Source organism: Symsagittifera roscoffensis, chromosome 1, assembly GCF_963678635.1.
Source record: "Symsagittifera roscoffensis chromosome 1, txSymRosc1.1, whole genome shotgun sequence".
Lineage (NCBI taxonomy): Eukaryota > Metazoa > Xenacoelomorpha > Acoela > Convolutidae > Symsagittifera > Symsagittifera roscoffensis.
Genome location: NC_087062.1, coordinates 70884009 through 70907352, shown reverse-complemented (window position 1 = coordinate 70907352; position 23344 = coordinate 70884009). Strand labels below are relative to the sequence as shown.

General features: G+C 37.1%; 1 protein-coding gene across 1 annotated transcript in view; it reads right to left on the bottom strand.

The window, feature by feature from the left end:
* Positions 1-1548: 1548 nt before the first annotated feature.
* The window catches only part of LOC134848352 (xylosyl- and glucuronyltransferase LARGE2s-like), a 72817-nt gene continuing 51021 nt past the window's right edge, over positions 1549-23344 (bottom strand). The window contains exons 5-8 of the mRNA XM_063865760.1: positions 17126-17761; positions 11012-11428; positions 8504-8624; positions 1549-1754 (exon numbers count right to left, since the gene is read on the bottom strand). Coding sequence (XP_063721830.1) covers positions 1622-1754; positions 8504-8624; positions 11012-11428; positions 17126-17761 — 1307 coding nt within the window. The 3' untranslated portion in view covers positions 1549-1621. The remainder of the gene's footprint in view (positions 1755-8503; positions 8625-11011; positions 11429-17125; positions 17762-23344) is intronic.

Below are 23344 nucleotides of genomic sequence, written 5' to 3'. Positions count from 1 at the left end.
AACTTGATTTCTGCAATTTCTCCAAAAACTTTTCACGACAAAAAAGAACTTAAACTTACCGTCTGAAATTTACCATCCGAAGCTTTGAAATTCATCCTGAGATAATGGGATTTTTTTCCTATCTTATAGCATGAAGTCTTTGGTGTATAGGATCTTAAGCATTGCTGGATCGGCGAAATTGGGCGCCAAAATACCCACCATCTGAAACTTACCATCGGAATCTTGCCATCTGAAACCTATAACCTCTCTTAAAAGAGAGAAACCTGTCACCTCATCTTAAACATATCTTAAAACATGGGAAATCTATTCACTGTCTTAATAAATAGGGTGAAAACCGGATACTCTATAGCGTATCTAAATACATGGGGTATTCATCCCCCGGGCTTGAGGTGCTCCAACATATACTACTATCCCGAAAGTCTGTATTCTAATTTGGTAATGCTTTTTTTTGATAACGCCCAATTCCATTTTGACAACAAGTTATAGTTAGTGACTGTTGTTACTGCATGCGTTGCAACAGTCAAAAAATGAACAGAACAATTAAATGGCAAGCATCTAACACTTACATTGAAAATCTCTTACACTAAAATGATCTCTTTCTAAAGGCTTTTGATATCATCTGCATGAATTGACCGCTTCAGAGAGATACCTATGTTATCCGGCCAAATTTATCAATGAATAACAATCGTGTAATAGCCTTCGTTTTAGATTAGCTAAGATTTGAATTCAATCCAAAATTAGGAGGTCTTCAGTTACAAAAGGCATCTCCTTTTTTTCGTCGAATGAAAGTTCGACAAAAAGAAATTAAAGTGTTTCAACGTACCGACGGACAAAGACAGCAACATCAACAATTTTGACCATTCAAAGCCAACATTCAAGCTAATGATGAGATCAATCTTCACAGGATTTTTGCCGTGTTGTTTTTCTTAGAGGTATGAGCCGAACTAATAATGATTTAAAAAACGCATTTCAAGTTACTGGTTGACTCAAGAGAATGGTTTCAGGCCGCTGATTGACTCAAATTTCTCGTAAGAATTTGAATTCCACTAAAACCCGGGAAAAATTTTCAAAAAACTGTCGTGGAAACATTTTACGTCAAAAAATTATCATTTCTAAGATTTCAAGAATCCTATGACCTGTTGGTTGGGTATTATGAGAACTTACTGATGATTGTGACTTTTCGGCGAGCGCTGATTTTGAAAAGACATAGGAATCGTTGGATATAGTACAATTTCATCTGGTTATATTAAATTAAAAACTAAATACATCTAATTGATTCAAGAAACTAGCACTAAGGAACCATTCCCAATTTAGACCTCAACTTTTGTTTTCGGATCATTAAGACTTTCGTCGTAAGCTTTAGATCCAAACTTTTATTTAAGCTTTAAGAAACAGCCTGTACCCAATAAACAAATTTTGTCGTAAAAAGTAAATGATCTCCCCTTCTGAATGATCTGTCCCCAGAAATAAAAGATCTCACCCGCATCCCCCCACACTCACTACCAGAATATAAGAAATCAACACGGAAAAAAAACTGAGCATTTTATGTCGAGATTGTTCAAATGGTCTCACCGAGGTCAATAATGGGGAAATATTCCAAAGACAAAATAACTCAAATAAATCAGAATTTTGAATTTATTTCATCTAGAGCCAATTGTTTTAGAGAGTCGATGCACGTTTTCGCGTGATCATTTTGGCCTGTGAAGTAGCTTTTCCAAATCCCAACTTCATGAGGAACATGTAGGATAAAAGACCTGAAATAAAAGTTATTATACTTAGCAGAAGTTACAGATAGCTTGGAGGTAGAAAAAAACTAATACTCTACTTTTGCAGAGATAGCTAGAGCTCTTTGCCAGTAATTTGTAACGATTTTCGATATTATTGCAAAAATGTTTTTATTAAAAACTTCATTACATTGGCGAAGCAGAGTTTCGCATCACCTGCGAAGCGGAAACTTCAAAATATAAAGAACTTTGATACATTCAGACAGGCGCCGACCAAAAATTTTCGTAAGGGGCGGATTTTTTTAAATAAGTCCAAAAAATTTGTCCACTTTTTTTGAGGTTGACCAGATTGCCTTTTCGAGCTTTTTCAAAACTATATGAGAATTTAAAACTTTATTAACTTGCAGTCAAAGTTTTGGAAAAACAGGCCCAAAAACAACGTTTTCGGGTATTTTTTGAACGGCTGTAACCAAAAATTGCGTTTTTTGGCGCGCGCTCCACTTAAAATTAGTATATATTCAGGGGCGGGTTTAGGGGGGGGGGGAGGGCGGAGGCTTCCCTTCCCTCAGGGATTCGAACCCCTGCCGACCCAAGGGGTCCCCTTTATACTATTTTGGGCTGACGGACCCAAAAGTTTTTCTAAAGGCGCCTTTGGCGCCAATATATACTGATTTAAGGGGGGAGAGCGCTAAAAAATTGCGATTTTTTGTAAAAACTTTCCAAAAAGTAAAAGTGCCTTAAAACGCTATTTTTGGCATATTTTTTCAAAATTTTGCCTGTGGCGCAGAAGTTTCGACCAAAACAGGTTTTCCTCGGTGATTATACGGTTTGTTTTAACATAAGATCGAAAAATGTTTTTTAACGAAATCTATTTTTGGCGGACCGACTTCCAATATATAATATATTGGAAGTCGGTCCGCCAAAAATTTATTTCGTAAGATAACATCAAACAAGGGAATTAAATGCCAACTTTTTTTCTCTAAAGATTTCACTTGAAACAAAAATTCTCTTTGATAAAAACGTATATATATATATCTAAAGCGTCATTTTACCTTAAAGTAGAATTGGAAAGCCGCAAAAAAGCCGACACACACTTGAACACTTGAAAAAATATGAGCTGAGATTGAAATAGAAAAAAAATTTTGAGGTCTTTAAAATACGTGTTAACACCGAAACTTTAGTTTCTAACTTTTGAAACTTTAGTTTGAACAAAATAATCATTTTCCGAGCTCTACCAGATCACTATAAAGATTATTTTGACCAAATTTTCTGCTTCGCAAGCAAATTTTTGTAAAATGAAGACATTTTTACGCACTTTTTTGGAAGGTCTCCCCCCTCCTTAAGCGTCTCTTCTCAAAACTAATGTTTTTTGGCGTCCCTCATAAATCCGCTACTGCCAATAGTAAAAATTTGGTAACTATTCCCAACTCTGAGCACTTGACAAAACAAAAAATACATATAAAGAGCACCTGAGGTGTCGATTCCATCATCTAGGAGACGATATATTTTTAATGGTTTTAGAAACTCCTACAAAAAAAACCCAAACGGACCAGACTGACTCAATTGTTCCGACTATTTTTGAAGAAAGTGACGAATTATTTGGACTTGGGGTGGTTTTTTCTCCAGACAAACTTAGGCTTTTCAACTAGCAGTTTTTGATATAATATTTTGTGTCATTTGAAAAGGTACTGTTGTTTTGAGCTTGAGTTTAAAGTGAATATTTTACCGGTGATAAAATTTTTGAAGGTTATGGGTGTTTAAACATTGCCAACTTGGCAAATGCGGGACAACTAAAGTCTTAGAAATTGTTCTAACTTGAGTTGAGGCATAACATATAGTCCATTTAACATTTATGCATTCGAGAAAATATCATCTCGTACTTCACATAGCGTGTGCTGCGTGATTTTTGCGACAAATCTTGAAAAAAAGTCCATTTTTTGTAAATTTCAATTTTGTTAAAGCGAAAACTACTATATCGACCTTAAAAGGCAGTCGGATTATTCACCGCTTCGTCCTGATACGAGTAGTCTTGTTCTTCTGCTCAAGAGAATCAAAGGCCTTGGGATTGTTCTATTGACGTTTATGAATCAAGAATTTGGCAAAAAAACTTATCTGATGAAGTGACGATTTCACTAATTGAAAACAACCGAAACCACGCCTGCAGAAGAAAAAAGACAACTAAAAACAGACCGGCTTAGGTTTTTTAGCTAGTCTTTTTCGATGGAACTTTTTTACATCATCTGAAAAGAACTGGTGTCTTGAGTTCACATTTAAAATGATTTTTTAACCATAATAAAATTTTGTAAGAAGTTACGAGGGTTTAAAAATTGCCAATTTGGGATACAAAGCGCGCAACTTTTTTGGCAGTATTAAAGCGGCTAATTCGTTCCAGAACAAACTGAAGCAGGCAGTTTGATTTTTTATTGCGTTATCAGGCCCAGCATATGTCATTTTGTCCTTTGAATAGGGTAAGTGAAATAAAATGGAAAAAAAGCATCAAAAAATTAGGATTTTTTTCCGATCAGGCAACCAATTTTCGACAAAAAGATTCTTTGGCTTTACGCGGCCTTAGAAACATTCAGGGCTACGCTCTGATACAATCAGACTTGTTTCTAGTTGAAATTGTCTGTTTCAATTCATACGACGAAAAAACTGTTAGTTATACCATTTCACGCTTTTTCATTGGGAAACAATTTTTGTATTTATTGAACAAAATACATTTTTTCTATCAAACTTTACAGCACGCACTTTTTCTACACTCTCGAAAAAAATAAAAAGTTTTCTTCTTTACTTTTTGTCAAAAAAAATTGTATGGAAACAGTATAAGCAATTTTTTATATCAGGAAATTGTAAAAATGCATCTTTTATACTATGAAATTATAAATTTAGATTGTTTTCATAAAAGGATATTATTGTTTTGTGTTTTATCTGGAGTCGCAGTGAATTCCGTTTTGAACTTTTGTGACTTGCCTTGAGTTCCGTTTTGAAGTTTTTTTTTATCCGTAAACAAAAACACCAAGTATTTCATAATGAGAAAACACAGAGCTTATGTGGCAATTACCACACGCATAAACTGAAGCTCTTGATTTGACAAACACACTTATGTTGTCACTTAAGCACAAAATCAGGCACAGAATCAGGCACAAAAAAATTGTCTTTGAAAACTTCAGTGGTTCAGAAAAGTGGCCTTTTTTACAGTTTAGCTTACAAAAAACACCATTCTGCTTATACGAAAAATTTTGTTTGTAGTTTTTAGATTTCTTATGGCGAGGTTAATTCTGTCATAGACCCAAAAAACAGCTGAGGGTTTATTGAAGCGCAGAAACGAGTTTGCAATAAAAAATGAGATAATATTGTTTTGTTCAATTTAGTATTTTTTCTGTTTAAAAAGGCATATCAAAACCAAAAATTTTATGACAACCGTTTTTTGCTCTAACAAAAAAATGTGATGCCAAAAATGCTCTTATGTACCAAAATCTAACAGAAGCTTCAATTGTTTGTGTTTTAAACCAATTTTGGATAACTTTTGATTAAAAAAATGCTTGTCATACTATACTTTTTTCTATGGTTATCGTAAAGACTCCAAAAATGTTTTATTTAATGCATTTTTTAACCCAGTTTGCCGTCGTTTTAGATATCTAATATTTTCATTTTGTTCTTTGACGTTATATCCGCCCGCACCGAAGTTTCTTCGATTATTATCTATTATCTGGCGATTTTATGGTCGAACAAAAAATTATTCTCTTAATAATCAATTATCTGGTGATTTTACACGACTTGGTGGTTTATCAGATAAAGTTACTTTTACCAAATAGATTTACCAGATAGAGTAACTTTATCTGGTGATTATCTGGTGAATTTTGAATTCGATTGAAAACAAAAAAATGGGCAACTTCAACTTTTTTAGATTCTTAGTTGCCTGAGCATGAAAATGAAAGATTATTAACAAAAGAAACCTTTTAATTAATTTTGAACAGAGTTTCAAATTTTGTCATGTGTCTTTTTACGTGCTTAATTACAGACCGCACTCTCTGTAGACCGCAACCTCTATCCCGGCGGAACTCAAAATAATCAATTTGATTTGAATGGGCGGGATGAGCGGCAGGTATGAAAAATGTTTTAACCCAACAAAAAGGACCTCATAAATTTGTTTGATTTGCATTGTACTGTAGTATTGCGAAATACTACACACACACAAAAGACCATTGTCTTAATTGTTTATTTAACGACCCAATTCTAAATTGGAGCGTGCCATTTAAATTAAAGCCTCTTTTCACTAAATCAGATATTGACTGATTTACTCTTATTAGGACTATAAAATCTTGTTTTGAAAATCCACTCCTTTTTAAATACTTGTCCAATTTTTCTCATTTTTTCATGCTCAATATTTTAAAAGGGCGGCGATTATTAATACGTCCCTTTTAACTTAACTTGAAACAAACTGGATAAATATTTAGCAGTCTTGCCGGCTGCACTGAAATTCTCCTTGCTTTGATTAAGCAGAGGTGCACCTGCAATATGATGCATCAGAGAGAGTAATATGAATTTTTAATAAGACAAACTGAAGGCTGCGGTTTTTATCAAAGGGGACTAATAAGTTGAAGATATTTGATTTGAAAAAATTAAATAAAAACTAGTTGAAAATTCCCTTATTAAAAAGGGAGAACAAAGGAGCAGGTGAAACCTGAATAATTAAAGATTGAATCAGCCGCCGGTTTATGCTTATGAGCAAAAGGACTGGCCTGAAATCTTCAGTGTTTCGTTTTGCTCAGTCAGCAGCAAGTTAGATATCTTCAGTTAGACCTTTTCAAAAAATAAATAATTTTCCTTTTCTGTATTTACAGTAAAATTAAACTAGTCTTTTTTCACAAATAAAACAGAGAATAAATTCTCATTTCAAGTTCGATAAAATTATAAAACGAGATACTCGAGATAACCCTATCTGAGGAAGTCTGGACTACAAGTACCCAAAGGACTACGGCAAGACGATTCAGACGACCCAACCAGAAGGGCTGACTTGGACAAAATCAAGGGCAACCATACATACAAATCAGCCACCGACCTTAGTAAGAAGATAAAATATTGATGAACAAAATAAGATTAGCTCAACCTCCCCTCATAGGTATATTTCTTTATGCTGTTCGGTTCATTTATATAATCTAATAACCCAGTGCTTTGTATCTAACCAACTAATTAATTCAGACCTTTTCTAACTATTGTTTCTACTCTACTTTTTGTCAAGACAATTTGACGATTTAAGGTGAGACTTATAACTTAGGATAAAATTACTAAGCATTCAACCAGCAATGAGCGCTTAGTAAAGTACTGCAATGGGTAAGTTGAATAGTGTATCTTAGAATAAGTTTTAAAAGCATTTTTTGTTGATGAAAGTCATCTCTTATGCCAGCTGCTAATCCGACCCATTATTTGATTTGGTGGAAACCAAATCAAAGAGCTGGGTCCAGTGAATTATTTTTGCTCTCAAACTAATTGGGAACCAAAAGTTTCAGATTTTACCAAAAGTTTTTGCCCAATATCTGATTTACATTGATAGTTTCTTAATATTTTTATAGCATGTTTTTGTGCGCAAAGTTTTGTTTATATTGATGATTTTCATAATTTGTGTCGTTTGGTTTGAATGGAGATAAAAATCAATTTTTTAGACATTATCATCCATTTTCTTGACAACATAATCGATTTTTTGTGTCCTAGAATTTTTTGCATTTTTATGGCAATAGCAAAAGTTTTGTTGCAATTTTATAGCAGTTTTATGGCAAAAACAAGCGATTTCGTGACAATTTCAGGGCGAAAAAATAGATTTAGTTAAGATTATGTGGAGATAAGAATAGATTTTAGTGGAATTATAGTGCAATATAATCTTCATAAAAATAATCTATTTTCTTTCTATTATAATAGAAAATGTTGCCTAAATTGGTTACACATAATCGCTTATAATGGCAACATTTTCGGCAACATTTTCTCAATATAATCTATTTTTATCCGAGAAACTTCGGTGCGGGCGGCACTTTGTATAAAATGATCCCAGTGTTTATAACTAGCTTAAATTTTTAAGATTGTTTTGCTTATGTTATTTGTGACAGTAGAATCAAACGATGAGATACAACATGAGCCAAAAAACTTAAAATTTGCACAATATTTAGATACAGCAAATTGTAACCAAAAGAGAAGACATTTGAATTGATGAGAACGGCGTTATTCTACACGACTAAAAAAACATTTAATTGAACTTTTAAACTTCGAGTTTGAGAACCCAATTAGGACCAAAAAATCCCTCTATCTTTCACAACAACTTTAAAAGTCAAATCCAACAAGCACATAGAAAAAAAGAGAGGTTAAGCTTTTTTATAAGACGTTTGACATATACAGCGTGGTGAGCTTCTATTTCAACACAAATCTCTCAAAAAGTTTTCACTAGTTGTTTTAGAATGAACCTAATCTATGAAAACAAAAAACCACAAACCGTCTGAAACAATTACCTTTTTCCCCAGATAACCTAAATTATAGTAAAAATTATTATTCTTTTATGTAGATTATTATAATGATTTTGATTTTTATGACGAGTACAAGTGTTCATTGCAAATTTCGTTATCATTAATTGTTTGTTACAAAAGTTATTTATATCATATTAATATTACAAAACAAGACTTTTGGATGGCAATCAGCCTTAAAAAATCCAACCTGTCAAATCTTGCTTTTAAAGGGGCGTAAAATCTAGACTGGCGTTATGCGAACTGATCTATAAATTAGATTATACTAACTGAGGTAGCACCATGAATTGAAGAGAGACTTGTCTCCACAGACGGAATAGCCACATGCTGCGATTCCAGCCATAGCCACTAAAACGCTCGTCAAATGCCACCAGGTGAGATTTGCGGGCAACTAAAACAATAGGTGATTAGGAACATAATTGCCAAATAACCAATAAAAATTTCATTGCATTCATAAAATATCCCGTTGCGACGCGGATAGCTGCTAGGTTGAGTTTTCGGAAAATCTGACAGCCAAAAAGATTTAAGCTTTATCACTCATTTTGGGCATTTTGTCTACGTCTGAAGATCACACTATTGTGAAAAGCAAACCAGACCGTTTTTTTCTCAACACCGAGTTATTTTCAAATGGAATTTCTATAATTTTTATGGCAGCTAATTTAAAAAGAAGTGTTAAGAATGACACCTAAAAAGAAGTGTTAAGAAGTGATCACCTAAAAAGAAGGGTTAAGAAAAGAAATTTTAATTGTAATGGATCTTGTTAACTATTTCCCTTCCCCCTATGGTACCTTGTAACGAATAATTAACGAATAATAGTTAACAAGATCCAGAAAAACACCCAAACAAATTTAATTAAAAACACTAAAAACAAGACTGCTCGTATATCAGGGCAAAGCTCTTAATTCATATCGAATAGTATTTGGAAAAAGAAAATATTGAAAATCTATACATTCTGGTCTTTTTTCGGATGCAATACTATCAGGTCTTTTCGGGTCTCTTATACCTTCTAAATGAACAAATTTGGTAGTTCAAATTTCGAGTAGAAACTGAAAGCGCGAAAGCGAGTTAAAGTAAATACCACTCGCGTGCAATAAGCAGCAGCTCGATTAGGAAACCTAGTGATAAGTTTGACATGAACTTCTGTTTCCTAATCAAGCAGCTGCTAATTGCACGCAAGTGGTGCTTAATTGTTTGTTTCACTCGCTTTCGCGCTTTTTATTTCAACTCGAAACTTGAATTGCCAAATTTTTTGTTCCGTTTTTCGAAAAGAAAGTGACGAATATTTGTGCTCGGGGTGGGTTTTTTTCTTTAGACAAATTTCGACTTTTTAACTAGCCGTTTTTGACGGAATTTTTTATCATCCAAAAGCTATTGCTGTCCTGAGCTTAAATTTGAGAAGATATTTCACCTGTGATCATTTTTTGTAAAGTTATGGGGGTTTAAAGATTACCATTTTGGCCAATTTGGGATAATTAACACGGGATATATTTCGCGCTATTAACGCGTAAGCGAGAATTAATCCGTCTTAGAAATCGTTCCAAATTGGTTCAACGAAGCTTATATGTCATAATTGATTTGTTAATAGGAGCAAAATCCATCACTTTGTACTTAATATGACGTGTGGGTGGATGTTCTCACAAAAAATCTCAAATTTTTTTAAAAGTTTTATTTTAAATTTATTTTATTAAGTTTAAATTTTTTAAATGTTATTACTGCTCCATAGACCTTAAAAAGCAGTGGGAACATTCAGGGTTTCGCCCTGATACGAGCAGTCTTGTTCATTTAGAGGGTCATAACCGAAAAAACCCCATTTTGGACGATATTAAAGTGTAAAAATTTGAGTCGTAAGAAATTATTACGACCAATTATAATTAGTAGCAAAAAAACTTGGACAGACAGAATTAAGTAAAATGAGCAATCAGGGCTTTTCGACGCTTTTTTGCAGGCAAAATCTGAAGCCGCACAATCTTGAACTTTTTGTCAGACCAAGCTCGAAATGCAAAATTGTCGATTATCCGATGATTATGGTGGCCTAACTTTTAAATACTGCGTTGAACATCCAGATTACTATAAATAAGTTAGCAAATTTAGTTAAAAAGTTTGAGTTATTTTCTACAAAAAAAACAGAACAGACCCCCCCCCCCAAAAAAAAACGTAAACAAGAAGATTATCAAATCATTCAAAATTTGGAAACTAATCGCAGAGAAACATTAGCCACCCTGAGCAATAATTTTCCTGTGTCAAGGTTTACTATTCGCCGCTTCGGATGCAATTTCCCGCCGTGTTAATCAAATTTGAGCGATACTCTGCTTTATGAACTTTCGACGTTATGTTTATTTCAGTTTTAATTTCCGTTGATGTCTAGACAGTTGCTCTTTTTAATTAATTCTGGCTGTCCGACTTTTTTGCAACTCTTTATAGCTAGCCTCAATTCTTTTTGGAAGATTTTTTTTTGTGCGGGATAATTTGCCACGCATAAATAATTGGCGTTACGCTCTCAGCATTATGAATAAGCTCTTCAAAGCGCACGTAATTTAGTCCAGAAAATGGCAAATTTTAAAACCCCAGAACTTTACAAAAAAATATCGGAGGTAAAATATCTTTTTACATTTGAAATTAGGAAGTCTATATCTTCAATGGGGTATAAAAAATTTTTTGTTGAAAACTATTATTTTGATCGGTGAAAATTGGCTGAATAAAAAAACCACACCGAGCGTAAATTCCTTTTTTTTTCAAAAGTCGTAACAATAAATTAAATAACTTCTACGCCATACTTACTTATGTAGGGTTCATAGTTCATCTGATATTGCACTTCATAAACCTTTTTTGAATCCACCCATTGGATATAGTCCGTGTTCTTCTGGCCTTCCCTCCATTTCGTCCTCAAAAAAGGCTCCACAAACCCATTGGCCCAATCAGACAACAATTCAGATTTGTTCCTCGGAATGGAATAGTTCTCATATCTGGCTGCAATGATTCCAAACGCAGGAACCACATAAGCCTGTTTAACTAGATTCGGTCCACTATCCGAAATCTCCAGCAGCTGAAGATGCGGCTGAATGGTGTCGTAAAGTAGTGGGGAAAAAATGAAGTCAACGTCAACAATGAAAACATAAGGAGAGCTTTCCGGAGAGTTGTTCAGAGCGACGTTGCGTAAAAAGTTTACAGGATATGGTCTTCCGGGGATTTCGTACACTGAAACATTAGATTTGTGGGAACTTTTTTTCATAGTTCCGGACAGTAGTGGATTTGAGAGGGGCTTTTTTAAAAGAAGACTTGGCGCTAAAGTTTTTAGAAGAGGACCTAAAAAATAGTCATCAAAATTGTTTTAAAGATTTAACCCTCCCCCCTCGCCCCACCCCCCCCCCCCCCTTCTTTCGAGAAAATCCCCTGACTGTACCTATGGCTCCAAAACACTGAATCATTTCACATTTCACACGATCTACGCTGTAAAAACAATGGACGCTTTCGACATGCTTTTTCAAGACTGAGCGCTGGCTTAAGGTTTTCTCGATCAATGTAAAGGCCGAAAGCTCGAGGTCGCTAAAATCCGTGCTCGTTACTTCAGTAGAAAAAAGCATTAGATTTTAGCCTAGAAATTAAACCAAAGCCAAAAGTTCCGAATAAGGGGCTCAACCTGGCTTCTCAATATAAATATTCGCAGCTGGTTTTTTGTACTTGCCTTTGTGAAGCTGATGGTCGTAGTAACCAAAGGATGTCCCCACCTCCCCATTTTTGTTATGATTTGTTGCAGCTTATCATGGCAACTGTTTTAATGGGCCAGTACAAAATTTGTTTGTTATGCTTCGGACCTTTTTTCCTTGTCTGGTCAAAATTAAAAAAAAAACTTTGATGTCAGTATTCCGCTGGATGCATTCCTCCATTTTCTTGAAATTTAGAAAAAAAAATTATGCTAATTGGGATCTTTTATGTGGCGAATGGGTCGAAATCTTACGAGATTTGGCTCTAAATGTTAAGATTCAGAGTTAGAGCAAGTAGGACTAGGGGATAGAGGTTTGAGAGTTATCTGAGATTTCAACTGAGGAGAGAGAAGAGATACTGATTGTTGAAGAATGAATTGAGATTGTGTTTATAAAATGACACGACAAACTGAGCATCAAATAGTACCAGTTAATTAATTACCAGTTAATTAATTAGTTTATCAAATACCAGCAGACCAGTTGACCTTGTCTGAGTGCATTGAGTTTTATACCAGTTGACCTTTAATTAGGTTTCTATTGCTCAAGTCTGACCTTGAGTTTGGTCTGGTATTTCACTAGTCTGGCATTGAGCTCGTCTGTCCTCAACACCCCCACTCAGGCTGAATTGGCTTTGTCCAATGTCAGGCTGCAACCCATCAGCGTTCGACGATGTTGATCCACCTTTGCCTTGCTCAGGGATTTCGTCAACAAGTCAGCCTCCATGTTTTCGGTTGGACAGTACTCGAGCGCAAATGTTCCATCCTCGACCCGCTCTCGGACAAAGTGATACTTGACATCAATGTGCTTTGTACGCTTCTGCATTACGGGATTTTTGCACATCTTGATGCAGCTCTGGTTGTCCTCGTTGATCACAGTTGGACCATCACACGTCATATCCATCTCATTGAGTAGGGATCGTAAGTAGAGGCCTTCCTGAACAGCCGCTGCCATTGCTTGATACTCAGCTTCGCTGGTAGATATTGCTGCAGTAGGTTGCTTCTTGGTACTCCAGCTGATTGCTGCTCCTGACCGCTGCACATGAAAACTGTAGCCTGTTGTTGACCTTCTGTCATCAACGTCACCAGCCCAGTCAGCATCTGCTGAACCATAAAGGTTGAACCCATCAGGATCTTTGATGTAGCACAGCTCCAGATCTTTGGTTCCTTTCAGGTATCGCAGTACTCTCTTAGCAGCCACCCAGTGTGTTCTCCCAGGATTCTCCAGAAACCGTGAAAGTTGAGTCACAGTAGCTAGGATGTCTGGCCTCGTTTGCTTGGCTATGTACAATAACGAGCCCACTATGCCTCTGTAGTCCTCACGCTGCATTGCCACTGCTTCTTCTGAGCCCGCTCCAGGGCAGTCCTTCTTCGTCAACTGAGTGCTGATATCAGCTGGTGTCCCTACTGGTTTGCAGTCAGCCAACCCAAAGCGCTCCAAGCAGTCTTCAATGTAGCGAGACTGATTCACAGTGACAGAACCAGGTGCCCGTTTGACCTGCATTTTCAAAAACCAGGCTAATGGACCGCGATCATCCATCTTGAATCGGTCAGTGAATCGGTCCCTCACCCTGTCAACTTCTGCTTGCAGTTTGCAGCCAATGATGATATCATCCACCCATACTAGAACATAGATCATAGCATCATCCATTCCCCTCATCGTGAACAAACAGAAGTCATTGGTGCTTCGAGTGAAACCAGTCTCCAGAAGAAACGTGCTCAGCGTCTGGTACCAGTCCCTTCCTGCCTGCTTCAGCCTATAGATACTGCGTTGTAGCAAACACACTTGGTTGTCCCCGCTGCTGAACCCCTCGGGCTGTTCCATATACACAGTTTCTGTTAACGGCGAGTTGAGGAAGGCTGACTTCACGTCCATCTGATGAAGTACAAGATCATCTTGCGCTCCCAAAGCCAGTAGTATTCTCTTTGTTTCTGGTTTACAGGTTGGCGCAAAGGTCTCATTGAAGTCCAGTCCTTCCACTTGCATAAAACCCTTCACCACGTATCTGGCTTTAAACCGCTCCACTTGTCCCATTGCACCTCTCTTCACAGCAAGCACCCAGCGTCCAGGAATGACCTTGCGAGAATTTGGTCTATCAACAAGTGTCCAGGTGCCCATTGCCTTCAGTGACTGCACCTCCAAAGCCATAGCTGCTAGCCACTGCTCCCTTTCTGGTCCAGATACTGCCTCCAAGTAGCTTCTTGGCTCTTGTGCTATCACTGAAGCATGAGTGTAAGCCAGTCCGTATCGGATGGGAGGGTTCCGCGTTCTAGTTGACCGCTGCTCTGGAATCTCTGTTGGCCTCTGCTCTGGAGGCTCTGTGGAAGGTGGTTCCAATTCTTCAGTCTCGACTGGGTCATCTTCCGTAACCCCCACTGAAGCTGCTGCTCCACTATCATTCGCTTTATTGGTAGACTCAGTGATGGTCTTCGTGCTAGTTTCCTCTACATCAATGCATCCCTCGATTGATAGACCCAGTGTTTGTGACTGCTCACTGTCTACCAGAAAGTCGTCTGGAATGATGTCTTCATTGAACGTCACGCTTCTTGCTCGTACCACTCGCTTTGTCTCCAGGTCCATCAGCAAGTAGGCTTTGCTCTCCTCGTCATAACCAATGAACTTGCTCTTCTTGCCTTTCGGATCCAGTTTCCGCCGGTTTCCTCTGTCCAGGTAGTACGCCAGGCATCCAAACACTCGCAGGTAGTTGACTTTCGATGGCTTCCCATAATGCATCTCCATTGATGAAATGCGATGCTCATTGCTGGATGTAGGACACAAGTTGCGAACCCTGACTGCCGTTGACATTGCTCGTACCCAGAACATCTTTGAGAGCTTTGCATCGGCCAGTAGACATCGAGTCATCTCAGTTATCACCCTGTTGTACCTCTCTGCCACGCCATTCTGTTGCGGAGTATTAGGTACTGTAAACTCCTGTTTCACCTGCATTTCTCTACAGAACATCCGAAAAGCATTCGACGAATACTCACCTCCGTTGTCAGTTCTCAAGCACTTCGGTGTTCCGTGCTCAGCTACAAAGTCTTTGAACTTCGAAAGAGTATCGCTCTTCTTAACCAGGTACTTGACCACTGCCAGACGGCTGAAGTCATCAATGAAGCTCACGGCATAGCGCGCTCCATGCATGCTCGCAACTTCAAATGGTCCCTGGATGTCGCTGAAGACCCGCTGCCCCACTGCAGTTGCCCTGTTCTCTGTCTTCTTTGGCATTGCTACTTCGTGCATCTTCGAAGCTGTGCACACTTCGCAGAACCCTAGCTCGCCGACATCAACAACTGATATTAGATCATGCTTGTTGAGATGCCCCAGCCTTCGGTGCCACAGCATTGCACTACTTGTCTCCATCTTCGCTTTCGTAGCTAGAGTCATCGCGTTCCTCTTGAACTTGCACTCCAGGAAGAAAAGCTTGCCGCGCTGCTTCACTGGTAGCCGTCGACCATCCGGTGCCACAAGATGAGAAGAGTCTGATGTAAAGCTGAAACTAGACCCTCTAGCTATTGCTGAGCTCACACTCATCAGATTCACGTTGTAGCTCGGCACAAACAGCACATTGTGGAAAGTGTAGCTCCTCGTCACATCTTGACAGTCTCGTATGTCCACTTCCACCGAGCCTATGCCCTCAATCTTTGATATTGTACCGTTCGGATTCTCAACTGTTGTCCCCTCATCCCATTTCTCAAAGCTTGAGAAGACAGCCTTGTCGCGCACTACATGATCGGTGCATCCCGTATCCACAATGAGATCATCTCCCTTCATTGAGGTTGTTGCACAACAACTGAAGAACCCTGTCTTTGCCTGCTTGCAGTCCCTTGCAAAGTGTCCTTGTTGTCCACACTTGAAGCACCCTTGCTTCCTTGAAGTTGGACCACTTGCTTCATTCGAGCCACTGCCTCGAGCACCAGATTGACCACTGTCACTTCTGGATCTGCAATCTCTTGCCAAATGACCCTTCTGACCGCACACAAAACAGCCACCACCCGACGCTCCTTTCTTCTTCCTCACAGCTTGCATAGCTATGTGTCCATTCCCAGTCTTCTCTCCACATCGAGCTCGTCTCGAGTCATCATAGTTCCTCAACCTCGTTCTCAGCTCTGTAAAAGTCTTGGCCGGCTGGAAGCTCTCCTGCACCACGAAATGCTCAAAGCTGTCAGGCAGTCCGTTGATCACGAGCGCATTGAAGAGTGTGTCCGTAATTGCTTCCCCAGCTTCACTCAGCCGCGTCATCAGCTCTTGACTTCGAACGAAGTAGTCATCGAGATCCTCCTCTGATCCTAGGCGCAGCTTCGCAAGCTGGCCTACTAGACTGACCCTTGTAGGCCTCTCCACACTGCAAAACTTCTCTTGCAGCAGTCTCCAGGCCTTCGTCCCATCGCCATAGCCATCCGCAGCCACGCAGTCGTTCTTGATGTACATCAGTGTGGTGTTGTTCAGGACCAGAGCTAGATGTGACCACACTGTGTTTCGGTTGTCTTTCCTCTGCTGGATCAGCACAGCTCGCTCCTGCATCTTGGTGTTGTACGCCGTCATCTGGTCAGCATTCGGATTCTCAGGTAGCGTAGGTTCAGCTTCTGGTAGATCGTCATTGCCCATCACAGTCCTGAACAGGCCTTTGGTATGCATCAGTGCCACAAACTTCGTCGACCAAGCTGGAAAATCTTCAGACTTTCCACTGAATCCAGCCAGTTTCAAGTCCATCTCTGCTTTGCTAAAGGCTAGATAAAAGCTAAAAAAAACTCTGACAGAAATCAAATAATTATTAAATCAAAAAGTTTAGAAATCTGGGCCCATAACCTGTTAAGATTCAGAGTTAGAGCAAGTAGGACTAGGGGATAGAGGTTTGAGAGTTATCTGAGATTTCAACTGAGGAGAGAGAAGAGATACTGATTGTTGAAGAATGAATTGAGATTGTGTTTATAAAATGACACGACAAACTGAGCATCAAATAGTACCAGTTAATTAATTACCAGTTAATTAATTAGTTTATCAAATACCAGCAGACCAGTTGACCTTGTCTGAGTGCATTGAGTTTTATACCAGTTGACCTTTAATTAGGTTTCTATTGCTCAAGTCTGACCTTGAGTTTGGTCTGGTATTTCACTAGTCTGGCATTGAGCTCGTCTGTCCTCAACACTAAAATCCAATCCAACCCGACCGCTCATTTCACTCTGTACTTACGTACCGACATGTAGAGCAATGTTGTTTCTCTGGCTCAAAGCTGTCGACTTTTCCCAGTTTCTAAAAAAGTTGATGACTTGTGATTCTGATATGTACAATGCTGCACTGATGCTTCTGTTCCACGACTTCGCAACCCGTTCAAATGCCTCAATTCTATCGAAGCTCAAATGTGTGAGAAGCGCAATCTGATTTGCTGAGTTATGATTTATCGGTGATTCTGAACTTGTGATTGGCTGTGATTTTGAAGAATCGGAATACGGCATGAAAAACGGATGTATTCTGAAATCTGTGTTTCGAGTGAAAATTGAGCAACTAGGGGAAATGCTACCAGTCAAATTCGGCTCTTTTGTTTTATCGGTCACTTGACCGCTGTCATTCAACTTTAACCAGCTGAAAGTTTTACTTCGGAACTGATACCCGTCGACTGTAGCATAAAATAGACAACGTTCCCACGAGCTTCTGAAGTGGTTTATGTTTTGCTCGTTAAAGGCAGCAAAGTTTTTGAACGGAGAATTGAAATGAAGAACTTCGGGGCTCTGCTGACACTTTGGGCAAAATTGAAAATTGTGGACGTGCACAGGCGTTTGGCAGTTAAACTCGCATGGCAAAATATAAAGCATCTCGGGATATGAAGCGAACACTAAAACAAGATTAAGGATAATTCAATTCAAATAAGAAAAAATGGTTACAAAAGGAGTTTTTAATCATTTAATTTTGTATCACTTTAATTAAAATTCACTTAAGATTCATTTAAGTTTTCAATGTCAGTTTTTCATATAAAAAAATTAGAATGGAGTTGAATATGTCCCAAAGGACAAATGTTTTCATGATGACATTTAACGTTTTCATGAACTTTTTCGTTACCCGTTAGCAATGATAGCGAAATTAAGCTGGCGGCTTTCAATGGAAAGTCTGAAAGTTTTTTTAGCTTGGTTGACCAGATTCATTACCAAGGCACCGTATAAGCATAATCAGAGGGGTTCAGCAGTGGTGCTAACCGTTAAAGCTTGATTCAATGAAATATCCATAGACCTCGTCAGGTAGAAAGAGACTAGTTATGCCCGACTATGAGTCCTTTCATTTACGAGGAAACTTCTGCTTAACCACAATGAGAGATACAGATGGTGCAATAGTTTATTGGCTCGTTTATCTAAATAAAATCATCATTTGATGCAACGAATTTGACTTAATGAGGGTCCATTTCTTCGCCCGATCCAAAACTGATGACACAGATTCGTTTTCCTGTTTCAAGCAGTGAACTGGTTCAATAAATGTCAACCAATCACACAACATTGAAAAAGTTGTAGAGCTTTAGTTAAGCTGACTTCAAACTCGTGAGGATACCAGTGGGCATCAGAACACAAAACAACTATCGAAGAGGAACTGTCCTGAAGCTGAGTGAGCGGAGGTAGTTTCAGGGAAAATTAAACACTACACGGGTCTTGTGGGTTTTTATTGCACCTTGTCGGGCAAACAAAGCAGTCAAATTACCTAATGAGAATTGGCTTGAAAATCAAACATACGAAAATTCTTCGAACTCGTACAGGATCAACTGGTGATAATGAGTTTTGATCAATGAGCAGTAGTGCGCAGTGTTCATGTAGCAGATAACCGACAACCGAAACACCTCACCTGTAAATTAGTTAGACTAATGAAAAAACTTTTTTTGTTTTGAAATTCAGAGAATGTAAGGATTATTTATATTTGACATCATTTTGTTCAGGGTCGTTTCTGAAAGAAAGATACAGAGTGGGCTATAAAATGTTTAATAAAAAGCTATGGATGAAGCTGGACTCTACGTATTCACAAACGGGTGGATTAGTTCCAATCATTATTGCGCTCTGATCCTAAGTACACTACTCGTTTCAAAAATTGACAATGTTTTTGAAAAGTGTGAAAAGTTTTTCTCTTGCTCTCATAAATGCTTCAAACCTCAAAAAAATTAATTGAATCTAATATTGCCCTAATCAACTGGGCTCAAAATTGAAATTTTTTCTGATGTTATTGGTTTTACTAAACCGTTTTATTATACAACTTCCTTGTATAAAAAATTTCTAGTAATACAATTCTAAAAAACAGAAATCTGTATGAAAACTCTATGATAAGCATTTTTCAAAGCGTAAAAACTGTACAATAGGATTTTTCTAACAAATCAAGTGATTCAAGTAGTTTTTGGATAACAAAACTCACAGGTCTAAAGTTCATTAGTAAAAAACTTTAATTATGCCTTCGAAACTCTCATAACAAAATGTTTATATCAGGTTAAACAACTCCGGGAAAAAAATTGTTATTAAGAAGAAGCTAAACCTTTTTATATCCGAAGAGAAGTTTTACTTCAAAAAAATCTGTAATGGAAATTCAAGGCTTGTTTTATTGAGTTTTTAAGTTTATCATACCATGCGAAAACGTGAACTAATATTATTGGTTTAACACAAAAGTTCTTTTAATTTTTTTCTTCATTTTTGAAAAACTTTTTCATCGGAAAAACGTTGGACACTTTTTTTCAATTTTTTCCAAAATGCTTTAATTGAGCGTAAGATAAATTTTCCGACTAAACAACATATAAATAAGGCAGATATAGAAATTGAAAAATTGGCATTTTTGACGATATATCAAAATTTTCTCAACTAATAAATTCTAGGTTAAAATAGTTTGAAATTGAAAAAAAAACGTCAACATTTTGATGTGATTTGTAAACTAATTGCGTATGGATGCTAGAAGCTTGAGTTTCTCTCTACTTTCAAAAACAGATATTGCACCTTGATGCCAAAATTTTTCAACATTGTTTTTCCAAGTAGTAAAACCCACAGGCTGATATTCAATGGTAAAATTTTGTGTTACACCTTCGAAGCCTTCACAGCTATTATAATAAAATCGTTTATACCAGACAAAAATACTTTTATAAAAAATTTATTTTTTTCAAAAATAATTCAGTTTTTTTTTCTAAGGCAAGATAACTGAAGTTTCTTCTTCTATATTCAGACAAAAACTATTATATTGAGTTGAAACAAAAAAATAATATTTTTTTTTCATTTTTGACAAGTTTTATCTGCACTTCGTTATAAACAAAATTTTTAATTTTTAATTGCAATTTTTTTCCAAACATAATTGTTCACGCAATAAAACTGGTTAACAAGTAAAGAGAAAAAATGCTTATCATACAACTCAACAAAAAAAACAGCTGAAATTTTTTGCAACAAATAAAACTTTTTAACGTTTTTGAGTGACATCTGAAAATGTTTGCCTTTGGAAACATGCTTATCCCACTACTTTCAAAAAGGAAAATATTATTATGCTATCTATTTTATATTATGCAATTTTTGGCCAAACGAAAACACGAAAAAAAAATTAAAAAAGCGTTGGAAAAAATTACGAAAGGTTTTTAAATTTTATGACGATTTTTCATAAACAAAGCTATGGCAATATGTGATCAGCGCTTTTTTTGTAAGGAGATCAACGCGGATAGACAGTCTAAAATTTAGAGCTTATGAAATATTTCTTGATAAACGAGCTGTACTTTTTGATTGAAAAATTGAGGAGTGCAAGTTTGATTCAAGGAGCGTCGGTATGATATCACTCGATCCGCATCAACATTTCTTTGAGGTACTGAAAAAGTAACAAAAAAATATATCATTGGCTGCAATTTTTGGTCTGTGCAGTAATTGGAACAAAAGCAGTCACTCGGCAGGCACCTGAAAGGTCTCATTGCGAGGCCAAACTGTGCATTCTCTGCATTGTAAGCGGAATCTGCAACAGGCCACAATCAGATTTGTCGCGGAATCCGCAACATTGCTTCTTTCTTTGATCTTCTGTGCTGTTTTGGAATCCACTAACAAATTCCTAAATCATTGTACCGCTCAACATTGCTCCAAAAATTGGCGAATTTGCGGAATCCGCAACTGTATTTGCTGAATCCAGAACAGTTTGTGGAATCAACAAACAAATGATAAGACATTTGTATCGTTAAACTGAGCTGTTGCGGAATCCGCAACTGTAAGTGGAATCCGCAAATTGTAAGTGGAATCCGCAAATTGTAAGTGGAATCCGCAAATTGTAAGTGGAATCCGCAAATTGTAAGTGGAATCCGCAAAGTGTAAGTGGAATCCGCAAAGTGTAAGGGGAATCCACTTACAATTGCGGATTCCACTTACATTTTGCGAATTCAACTTACATTTTGCGGAATCTACTTACAGTTGCGGAATCCAGAACAACTAGCTATATTTGCTTGTTGCGGAATCCGCAACAAAACAAATGTGCCGACAAAATTTACGTTACAGATATATGTATGCGGAATCCACTGAAATTTTGTTTGTGGAATTCACTTACATTTTGGAACATATTTTAAGACTTGCCTCTGGAATCCAAGAACATACAGACACAAAATTGTGCTCCTATCCAGTGCACAGTTTGGCCTCGTAATGCTTGATTTAAAAGGTGTGAATGGAGAGGAGACTGTTAAATTTTTAGAGAGTTGCTATTTAGCAGCCAAAAAGAGACATTTCTAACAGAGAGGTTGAAAGCGTAAGATAAAAGATAATAAAACACTTTTTTGGTAGTGATCAACTATCGAATCTCCGCAAATTCAATTACAAATTGATTGAAACTGCCGTAGAAAAGAGATCAAATGGTAGAAGAGGAAGAGTTGAAAAAAACTTCATCCGATCACTTTGATTTATTTTTCAAATTTCTTCCAACGTTGTAAATCTAGATTAACAATTTTAATAATCAAAACAGGAGAAGACGGTTAAAATAATTGAAAAACCAGTCCTATTTGTCCTGCCCGTTTGTACTCACAGCAAGTCTCAGCGCTGAGTCAGAGTAATCGCATAGCTTAACATCGCTGATCAGGCTCTCTTCGGTGCCATTCTAATTCAGATCAGTACTCATAGCATACGATTACCATTCAAATCAGGTATGATTTAGCGATGAAACAAAACTAAAAAAAAATGGCTGATCCAGCAATGATTCGGCACTGATATGCTCAATAAATTGGCGATGAATCAGACACTTTTTAGCAAAAAAAATTCTGCTATGTCTTTTAAGAATATTGTATTTTAAGAGCTCTTTTGGTAAGAAGAAGTAAAATTTAAGAGTAATCTCAAAAATTCAATATTTTTGATTTTTTTCCAAATCCACGAAATAATTCAAAGCTACTTAAGAAATTTCGTTACAATGTTCTCCTATAGCAACTATTCTTATTCATTAGTTCCTGTCAACTATCATCACGTTAAAAGCAAAAACGTTACAGGCGCATGAGTACGAACAAAATTTGCACGTTCCGGCGCTAATTCATTGATGAATTTTCTCTGAAACCTCTAAGTGGTTCATGTTTCACTGTTTCAATGCTTGAGGCTGAAATTTTCTCTGAAATTGTTAGCTTATGGTTGATTGAAAATGTCGTAGAAAAAATAATATGAATGGCGAATGAAACTCCTTAAAAAAGTAATTGCAAATTTGAGTAATCGCAAATTTGATATGAGATGACTCAAAGCTTTTCTGAATCACAGCAAACTCACAGCAAACTCACAGCAAACCTCCGCGATGTATCTATGTATTAGCATAGATTAGCATTGCTCTCATCGGTGCTTTCATCCGTACCATCATAACGCAGATCATCAGTGATCCAGAGCTGCAAGGACCATTGAACTCAGCGATGAATCATCAAAAAGCTTATGGTTGAACTTTTTGACTTTTTCACATTTAAAGAAGACACCAGCGCAAGGAAAGTGTTGGTCGTACAAATACTCTCATGATTTTATAATGCCAGTTCAATCTTTCTAAAGTTTTCTTTGAAAGTTCGTTAAAATCTATTTGAGAAAAGCATATTGTAGTTTCCCCAATTTAGTGATTTTATAATAATTTCCTTTTGGTTAAGCATCATCACATTAAAAACAATTATTTAAAAAATAGTGGTATATTTTTAACTCATCGCTGACATAACTTTAGTTTTCAACGCTGATTACTTGATGAAACGATGCTAATTGATGGCTCAAAAATGCGTCGAGGAAACAACACTTACTCGCAGCTGAAACATTTATAAAATGAAAAATAGTACAACTTAGCGGCGATAATCTGGTCAGCAAAATTTTGCATTAAAATCACTGAAAATATACATCGGCAAGCCTTCTAAAAAATCTACTGCTGGAGCTGTAAACTAGTCTGCACAGCAAAAATGCCGAGAATTAATGTGAAAGATTATTTTAAAAATTGAGTTAGACATCAA